This window comes from Rosa rugosa, chromosome 4 (genome assembly GCF_958449725.1).
Source record: "Rosa rugosa chromosome 4, drRosRugo1.1, whole genome shotgun sequence".
Classification (NCBI taxonomy): domain Eukaryota; kingdom Viridiplantae; phylum Streptophyta; class Magnoliopsida; order Rosales; family Rosaceae; genus Rosa; species Rosa rugosa.
The window spans coordinates 17,707,519-17,718,027 of NC_084823.1; the positions used below are offsets into that span (position 1 = coordinate 17,707,519).

Here is a 10,509-nt window from a genome sequence, read left to right on the forward strand (position 1 = left end):
CCCAAATAACCCAAGCAGGTCAAAGTCTCAGGTCAGGCCCGCCCGACGCGCTAAGTAATGAATGAGGGTGGCAAGACACCCTCCTTGGCAGCCCATAACTTAAGCCTAGGCTTAGAGCCCAGCAGCCCAAGTCTGAGCCCAGGCCCAAAAACCCAAGCCCAAACCCGAGCTACCCAAACATGAGCCCTAACCCTCAGGAACCAAGCCGCCGCTACCGCCGTTCCTTCTGGCGGCCGCCCACAACTAAGCCTGACCATGGTGGACTCAAATCACAAAAACAACCAACGCCTCCAAGCACCTGCACAACAGCCCGACGCCAACGAAACCAAAACTCAAAACCTCGATCGGAGGCGGTCAAACACATAAGAGTGCAGAACTACCGCGCTTGCTCCAAGCCCACCAGAGATCGGTAGAATCCGATCCCCTCAATACGCAGATCCGAACTCCAATCGATCAAACACCCGGATCCAAATCCACCCACCAACGATCAGGGCAGAAACCTCCGGCGTACTCCTCTCGACGCTGGCGTCGCTATGCACAACAGATCCGGCCGGAACGCGGCGCCGCTGCTAGACTCGAAACCCTAGGTTTCGCTTTGTTATCATGTAAAATAAAGTTACTAATATACTTAGGCGATTCTTGTTTGAGAATGTTTTGTTTATTTGCATGGTACCTTTAGATTTTGCAAAAATAAAATTGAACTTAACCACAAACTTAAACAGTGTTCACTTTAGTACCAAAATGAATGTTGAAATACAAAGTTGAGAAGCCAAAATGACAATTTTAAAACTTGGTGTAGAAACATTCTACTTTGTGGTTTTTTTTCCCTTCAAAGAAAGCCCAACAAAATTCATAGGCTTCTTAACTATATTTTTTTTTTTTTTATTCAATCACAATCTCTTAGATAAGTCGGGGGTTACATGCTCAACAAAAACTACATATCAAGAAAAAATGTCAAACTAGTTTTAAAATTCAGCAAGCAGTACAAAAATGATCCATTCTAGAAACAAGAACAAGCCCTAAATCTCAATACCCTTAATACACCCACTTTTTAAGAGATGAGCACTTTTATTAATACAAAAAAAACTAGTCCTCCGAAGAAGAATAAAATTAATCAACAAAGCAACTAGTTTTTTTACGACATGAAAAATTTAAGCAATAATGGGAGCAAAAAGTGTAAAATCACCCTCAACTCTCATATCCAGTCAGGTTAGGCCTAACAATTAGGACCCAGCCCACCCACTCACAACATTGCTTAAGGTCCACACTCCAGAAACAGGCCCAAATGGCCCAACTGGTGATAGTTGCTGAGCACACCCCAAAGTCTCCTCCACCCCAGCATATCAAAGCCACCACCGCCGTCGAGCCGGGAAGCCAACGAGGAACACCGACCTCGCGCCACGTTAGGTACAATCAGCACCACCACCGTGTAAGAGGCTGCACCGTCACCAGGACCAAACCACTCCCAGACCCACCAGCATCCTTTTCAACCAACCAACAGAGGCCGAATGCGTCCGACAAATTCTCGGCAGTGCGAAATACCGACAAAACCACCGTAGACCTTTGCCCCGAGCCTGAGCCTAACAAAAATCAAACCCAATCAACAACCCAAACCTGACAGTCACCGTCGGTACCAAAACCAACCTAAACGACGACGGTATCGATCCTTTGCTGTCCAACAGTCAAATCAATCACAGAGAAGGATCAGAAACAAATCCCTGCCCTTTTAGTCGGAGGTTCACCGTTACCAGTCATGTTTGAGAATTTTGTAGAAATCCGCCGCCGAGTAAACCCTAGCAGAGCTAGGTCAGTGATGAAGAAAAGGACAAGATCCCTAAAACAGCTTCTTAACTATATAAACAACCACCGGTCAGCTGCAAACATTTCATTGGGTATATATGAACTAAAAGGATATTCCTATATCATTTTCAACATTCTACAAAGGTTAACTATTTAACCTAGTATCTACGCTACAGTTGAATTCAAATGACCCTTGTATTGTGGGCACTTCCACAATTACATCTCTAATATTATAGGCAACTACTTTCTCTGCATCTTGAATCTTGAAACTGGCTTTGAAACTTGAGAAGCAGAGGACTGCAACAGTCAAACGCATCATTACTTAATCAGAAAGAGGGCACCAAAACCAAAATCCTAATAAGTATATTAAAGTAACATCAAATCTACCTGTGATGTTGTCGTAGTTCTTTCCCTTGATTTTATCTGTAGATTATCAGTGTGCTCCACAATAGAACCTGTAAAAGCCTACATAGGTGGAGCAGTAAATTTAGTACCAACTGAAAATAATTTAGCAAGTCAATTTAAAAGGCTTTGAATTACATACTTTCTCCCTGTCAAATTTTGGTTTTGAACTTTCAAGAGAAACCTGTAAAACCAAAGGATAACTATAAGCAGGATTTAAGTGCGAGTTAGTAAGTGTCAATGCACACGTGTGCCATGGCCACATAGAAAGTCACTCATAGTTTGCGGCGAAACTCTATAAATTCCACCAGCATAAGCCAGTAAATCACTCATGCCTGGTTAAAATTGAGGTGAAGCCAAAGGTATTATTGTTAATTTAGACAAATATTGAGCTAAAATAGGCTAGGATTTGTGGAGCTGTGGTGACTTTAAGCTGTTAATGTAGACAGTGGAAAAAATTTAGCGTTTAGCTGGTGTTCTTTGGTGTAGTTTATAATCTTCTGTGGAAATATTATCCACTGCATTGACAGCATTGTACCATCCTGTTTTAGTTGTTTCTTATTATCTTTTTTACATAATTGTTTTCTGTGGAAGCCTATTCCCAGTTTCCCACTATATGCAGCATGGAGGCACCAAGAGGAGTTGACTATTCACTTTGCTGCTATGTTGGCAAGAAAGCATGCCAACTGCCAAGACCTACATGAAAAGCAGGAAAATTGATATGGATAATGTAAGAGAAGGATTATATACCTGACTTCTTGATAAAGGCACAGTCTGAACATTCTCAACTACCGGAGACACCAAATCTTTCTCAGCAACACTTTTTACATCACGACCCAATATATTTTCATGTGATACTTTATCTGAGTAAGACACCAAAAAAAAAAAAATCAATTAAATAGTAAACTGAAGTTGAGATGGCATTACAATAATTGGGGAATATATCTCCTCATGGCAGAATCTAAAAAATAATACACCTCAGCAGCTTGTCCTATCAAAACATAACATCATAGGAAGCCTCGGGTATACAGCCGAGAAAGAAAAAAATAATGCATTGGCTATGGATGTATCAAGTGATGTATAAGAGTTTATATAAAGAAAGCAGATAAACAAATGACAATGGAGAAAGGGCTTATTCTATGCCTGATTGAGAGAACAGGGGGAAAGAAACGTAAAGATATGAAGCCATATTCTACATTCTCCTAAGGAAAGCTCCGAGGCACTAAATACTTGTTTTGATAAATTTGTGGCAAAAAAAAATTGCCTTTGCCTATTTAACTTACATAATAGCATGTTCAAAGCTACAATGATACAAATAAGCCGGCATCTACAGCATGTTATTGCAATCTTTTGTGTAAGGCCGTTGCAATCCAACAAGTAAAACATGCAAGGCCCTCACTGACAGCATTGTGTACTGACAACCAAAATAATACTTGTGAGTGTGTCTCTGTGTGTGTGTGAGAGAGAGAAAAAGAGAGAGAGAGATTATAGAACTAACCTTCAGATATAGATTCCAGACCCGAACACTGCATATTCAAATTTAACCAAAAGATGATTTAACGAAGGGGAAAATATCAATAAATAAATCTTACTGTCTTCTAAAGAGACCAACAATATCTGAAACATTTTACAGAATGCTTTCTATAATTTATCCTATAAATTATCATTCTGTAAACCGTTATCCATTTGGCTGGTATCTCCAATTAGCCCGATAAAAGATTTATGTTAGCATTTTTAAACTAAAAAAGAAACCACTAACTGCATCTCAAAGTATGTAAGCTAGTAAAACATAGCATGTAAGACATCAAGGCAACTCAATTGTGGATGGTTTTTTTTGGGGTGGGGGGAGAGAAGCTTCAAGTATATACGATTATATGCAGATTGAAAAAATGAAAAGACTTCTTTCCACAAGGAAACTCATATATAATATAACATGGTGATATTATATTGCTAAATTACATTCTTAATTTGATACTACCAACTTCATATATTTCAACAATTCTATCTCATTACAACATCTATTTATGACATAATCAAGCTTCGTCCAGTCATATAAGCCTTTTTGTTATTCATTTTTTGTATTCATACTTACCATTTAAAATTTATTTTCTAAGAACACTATTTATAGTTAGAGAAAGAGTTGAAATAGCTCATGAGGATGAAATAATATGATTTCAAAAGAGAGTGGCCATACATTTTCGAAAAAGATTTTCAACACTCGCTCCATATGCTTCCTCTGGATTAAAAAAAAAACACAGACTGGAAGACGAAGAAAGTAAAAAATAAGATGACGTCACTTACACTTGGCACATCAGTAAAACTATCTTCATTAGAAGCAACTCCATCTTTTGTCTGCTCTGGAGGTTTCCTTGACTGGTACTGCTATTTGATCAGTGATTGAAATTGAGCATTAACCCTTTCTTGGCTTGGAATTGTAATTGTCCATTGCAAATCCAAAAGTGTCTTTAATCATTTCTTTAACACCTCAAGAAATGCCTAAAAAGCTAACACATTACCTCCGAAATTTTGAGATTCCCATGGAGAGATTTCTGATCAGAAAGCTGATGCAAACCATGCTGAACTTGCTCATCCTCATCACTTTGTGCCATCTGACTTTCAGCTTCACGTTCTTCTTTCTCAAGTTCATCCATCCTGGCCATCATACGAGCAAATTCTTCATCTTCATCAGCAGGTTTTGCAATTACAGCTCCAGAATTATTAGGATAATCTTGCTTGACTGCACCTGAAACAATTGATCCCACTTTTAATTTGAATTGGAGCAACATAGAACAAAAGAGCATAAATCAAGGGAAATAACGACAGATTCAGATGAAACACCAGATTCACTGATATATATATATATATATATATATATAAAGAGACACACACACACAGGTGACAAGACATCGGTCAGTTGTTCCTACATGTATCGATCATTATGCATCCAACAAAAACGCTCAAAGTAAAAGCAATATAAAAGTAAATACCCAAAAATCTATAATAAACCTTTTATATAGAACATCAAACCTATCTACTAGACATGAATAACATCCAAGAATTTTCAATTTAAATGATAATGCATCTAAAGGTGCAACAAATTTCTCCTTCGTGTTTTTTTTTTTTTTTAATAGAAACAGCTTTTACTGATCAAACATGATACAACAAAGTGAACAAGGACTCCGCAGGAACAAATCACAATAGAAGGCAGAAAGACAACAAACAAGACAAGATAAACTGCCAGAAAATCAGCCTAATCAAGCGACAACCTATAAAATACAGCTGCTTTCCAAGAAAAGATTATAGAAGAAAGAGTGTAGGTTTGAAGTTCCCCAGAAACAGAAGCCTAAAAAACTTTCCCAGAACCCAATTCTCTCCCAAAGCTTTTCCACCACTGCACCTATATAGACTTCAAAAAATCCTTTTATCTCTTTCAATCCAAAGCGCACAGCTATCACAACGACAAAGACCTATGGCCATTTTTTCTTCGTCAAGCAGAATCCTTTTCAATTAATATAGTGTTATCGTCCCAGTTGAGCTTATATAATCGACACCAGCCTCCCTCAACAGCTTTGGCCACACAATACACATTTCACACTGCACAAAAAAATGACCATCAATCCCCTGCGACTTGCACAACACAAACACGGGGAGATAAGCAGCAGCTTGGTCTCCTCTGCTGAAGTGAATAACATGCGTTCACCCTCCTATTTGCTGCAAGACATCCCAAAACCTTGACCTTGGGGGAAGCCTAGCTTTCTATACAAACCTTGCTGCAGGAAATACTTGATCACAATTAGCATCAATTGGAAATCTGCGTAAGGACTTGCATAAGAAATTTTCCAGAAGTCTCCAGCTTTCCTTTCATACATTTTAGATTTACAGTTGTACTCTTTTCTAGCGAAACCAACAAAGAGGAAAACTCCCTACCCTTCCATCATTTAAAATTCTTCTATGACTTAAATAACTCATGAGTTGTTGCCATTGAGGGAAATCAAAGTATTAGTAGTTAACAGAGGATTGATATACAAAAGGAGCACAATTACGACAGGATTCTCTAGAAAATAGCTAGGTAGGTACCACGAGGGAGTTTGATTCCCAGACCACATGCGAGAATAAGTCCTTTATATTCAAACAAAAGCCCAATTAATGCCACAGGAAATATAAAGACTACTGATAATTCAAAGCAGGGATCACTTCCGTATTTCATCTGTTATTTAGATCCTAGGTTGGTCTCAAATTAGTCCATTCAAAGTTCATTCTATTCCTTGTGAATCAAATAATTTCAAAAATAAATATTAAAGAATTCATGTGTATATGTGAAATTGACAATCCAAACAGCAAAGATCAATGACTTTAGTTTGGGATCTCTGGACACATGATTTGGTACTTGGTGAGAAAGTCTGGTGGTCCCAAAAACTACATGAGGTATATATGGTATATATCAATTCGAATAACTAAAAGTGGACTCTTTTCATATTCCCATTAAATTGCATAGGTTATCTTGAAGCCATGTGTATAAAGGTAGTTTAAACCAAGCTGACTAGAAAAAGAATGGAAGCTAGTTGGTCTCTCATATACGCAGATATAAGCCAATTCTATAAGCCAATTCTAAGAGGGTGATTTGCAGACCTCCCTCTTTCCAGCAACCACTTATTTGATTCCATTCTCGAAAATAGTTCATTCTTTAAGTTCATTGCAAGGATCACTACTTTAAAAAATTAGACAAACCAAAAACCATTTAGTGATCCAAACAGTGCAGACAAATATATTCCGTTGGATAAAACTATAATGAGAATGACTCTTGCAGAGGTAACAAAGAAATCAATGGTTCTATCCATTAAACTACATGCCGAAAAGGGGAGGTCCACAATGTAAACTACCAGCAAGTTTAAACAAATGTAAAACAGAAAGTAAGAAACTGGCTACACAAATTTTTAACAGTAAAATCCAAATTACTGAGGAAAAGAAAGAGGGCTCACATTCTCTATCAGAAGAACTTTCCTCCTCATAATCTTCCATTATCTCTACAAGGCCCTCCTGTTTTTCAAGTTTTTCAACAATATCAAGTTCAAATATACAGATATAAACCTGTGTAATAAGATGAAGGTTTATGGAAGCAAAATTTTTAACCAAATATCTAAAACCCCAACAAATCAGACCAAAGAGAAGCGTTGAAGAACCCTAGATATTGAATTAAGAATTTCCTTAAATAAATTATAATTTATATGCTTTCACATGTTGTGAAGATGCACGAACTTGAAACGTTTTCCTCTCTTAGTGTGAATATAATTGCAAAACTGAAGAAATCTTCGTCAACAACTAGTTTAAATTACTTAAGGGATGTAACGTTAAAAGCAGCTTTCATTGATGACAAGATTATGGTTCTAATAGAATCTTGATTGAAAACAAAACTATATGCACAACTAGAGTCTGTCGATGAGCAAGTAACTTGACATGAATGAAATCCATAAACAAATTAAATCTCCTTGAGCAATATATGAACCAAAATGAGTCAAAAATAAAATTGAGGTTTTTACCGCTGCTTCGGAGGCGGTAGCATTGAAAAAGGAAGCCTCAGCTTTGAGATCCTGAACCATGGCCTTAAGCGAATCAACTTGAGACTCCAATACCTTCCCTCTTCTGTTCAAAATATCTACTGTTTGCTTCGAGGTCCTTTCGGCATAGTAACCTTCACCCAGTAGAACCTGGCAGCAAAGCAAAATTATAGCATCCATTTGGCATTGATAAAAACCCTAAACCCTAAAATTAACACTAAATAGCCTCACCATAACCTCATTGGTGTGCACCAAACGCCCAGGGAAAAATGCTGCCTTCCCAAACGGAACCTACAGTTATATAACAGCAATTGGTTACTACAAAATCAAATTCAAATTCAAATTCAAAAAAAAAAAAAGGAATTGAGGGGGGTTACCATAATGTCGTGGTGGAGGTGTTCGGGGAGTCGGTCGACAAGGTTAATGAGGTCTGTGTTGTCGGCGGCGAAGCCACGGAGGTGGTCGAGCTCGAGGTCCTTCTGAGCGATCGTGTCCTGCACGCGCTTCGCTGCTTTCTGTGTGTCTTCCACTGAGAAGACGGAGGAGAGAGGCGTCACCGTGCCTTTGCCTCTCATGGCCGCGGAGGTGGGAGTCCAAAACGCACCGTTCGATGCTGTGAGTCTGTGACTCTGGGTGCTACGGCTTTGAGAGAGAATTAAATAGAGCAACGATAAGTACTGAAGAAGAAGACCACGGCTTCAAATTGGAACAAGTCCAGTAGCGAAGAGGAGTATATCTCAGCTCACCGGCTAAATTGGAACCATTTTAATGGAGCTCATTGCAAGAGGTGAAAGGGAAGAAATTTTTCTTTATTAAAAGGACCAATTAACAAGTTGTTGCTTCCTAAACCAATCAATCACATTAGCACGGACCATGATATACATGGTAGATAGTGACTGAACTCTTTAGAGGCCGAAAATGGCCATGCCTCCCAAAAAAAATTTACAAAATTCCTTATGCATAAACAATTAAACAAAACCAATAATTTCTCATAATTGCTCTCCAATTTTTTTTTTAATAAATCATCGCATAGATTTTCATTGATCATATAACTCTGGCTCAAGTGGGGTCATTATATACCATTCCGCTGTGTCACGCCCCAAATTTTGAATAAAGAAAATTTAAATCCGAAACGCGAGAACAAGCACAAGAAAACACACATAGAAAATTTTTCATTAAAACTAAGCAACAAACAAACTGAACTCACAATGTCAATACCGACTCGTTCTTTAGAGTCACATATTACATTACAGATAGTTTACAAATTAAACTGAATGACAATTCAATAAGTAAACACACCCACCGCAACTCACTACACAGCAGAAGACTTAACACTAAGAGTACCCTTCCACGTCCACGCTACCGAACGTACACCTCAGCTTTGATGACGATTAAACGATATTTTAACCTGCACAATAACCCCTACACCATAGAATAGTGCACCGGGAATGTAAACAACAAACCCGGTAAGCTTTTCAGCACGTATGAGTAAACTCAATTAAAGTGACTCACGTCACTCATGCTTATAATTTCTCAACTCGTGAGATAATTCAAGCAACAACATTTAATTCCACAAAATACATGTTTTCACCATCTTAGCTTAACAAAAACAATAGGGAAAATTTCGCAAACAGTACACCAAATAAAGACCACTAATAATTCTTATACATAAAGTTCCAAACCAAACATTTCGGTACACGAAATCTGAAACTCGACCCACTATCAGTACACGACGTCAATTTTTGACACCAAAATGTCCATTATGCCCTCAGTTCTTTTTTTTTTCCTTCGTTTTTTCTGTTATTTTTTTTCCTTCGTTTTTTCTGTTTTTTTTTTTTTTTTGTTCCTTCGTTTTTATCTCTTTCTTTCTTTTCACATGACTAAATATTGGCTGAGTTACAAATATAAGCTGTAGGACCATAAATCTCACCAATTGGAGGGCAAGGGCGGCGTTGGAAGCGAGGGAGTGAGCGTGGAGGTGAGGAAGGCGGCGTTGGAAGCGAGGGAGTGAGCCCGGAAGAAGGAAGAAGAAACAGATAAAAACGAAGGAAAAAAAAAACAGAAAAAAAAATTTATTAAAAAAAAAAAGAACTGAGGGCATAATGGACATTTTGGTGTCAAAAATTGACGTCGTGTACTGATAGTGGGTCGAGTTTCAGATTTCGTGTACCGAAATGTTTGGTTTGGAACTTTATGTATAAGAATTATTAGTGGCCTTTACTTGGTGTACTGTTTGCGAAATTTTCCCAAAACAATATGCAATTATCACAACAAAACGTCAAGTTCAAATTAATCAATAACATGCTCAACAATTTCAACCCAACTAAAAACTCACATGCTCTGTCTCTCAATTCATTTTACGTCCCCACAATCTATTAGATCACTATTCCTTTGCCTCAATGGCACAACCAGGAAATCATACTCATTTCCCTCAACATAACGCGGTTGCCAAAATCATGCTATCCCAACTCATTTATCAATTACTACATATCACAACCCACAACTGTACCCACAATAAGAATTTAGCAAAATCAATAATCCCTGCATAGAAACTTAGTTCAGGAGATCACATGAAAACAAACAAAAGAAATCATATAAATCCCTGCATAGAGTTTAGTTCAGGAATTTACATTAAAACAAACAATACATAAAGCAGTAATCCCTGCATATAACTTAGTTCAGGAGATTACAATAAAGCAAACAATACAAAAGGCAGTAATCCCTGCATATGACTTAGTTCAGGAGATTACAT

General features: G+C 37.9%; 1 protein-coding gene across 2 annotated transcripts; it reads right to left on the reverse strand.

Annotated features, from left to right (window-relative positions):
* Positions 1-1,828: 1,828 nt before the first annotated feature.
* LOC133743840 (uncharacterized) lies at positions 1,829-8,600 on the reverse strand. 2 transcript variants are annotated; one of them, XM_062171893.1, is made up of 11 exons: positions 8,135-8,600; positions 7,989-8,048; positions 7,740-7,907; positions 7,182-7,239; positions 4,719-4,945; positions 4,504-4,584; positions 3,701-3,728; positions 2,953-3,065; positions 2,345-2,386; positions 2,188-2,265; positions 1,829-2,097 (listed from the first exon to the last, which is right to left on the reverse strand). In XM_062171893.1, exons 1-11 carry the CDS (start codon positions 8,330-8,332, stop codon positions 2,041-2,043), a joined length of 1,110 nt encoding a protein of 369 aa, XP_062027877.1. In that variant the 5' UTR covers positions 8,333-8,600; the 3' UTR covers positions 1,829-2,040. The 2 variants fall into 2 exon arrangements, with proteins under 2 accessions (XP_062027877.1, XP_062027878.1); XM_062171894.1 differs by having other exon boundaries at positions 4,504-4,581; positions 8,135-8,598.
* Positions 8,601-10,509: the final 1,909 nt, after the last annotated feature.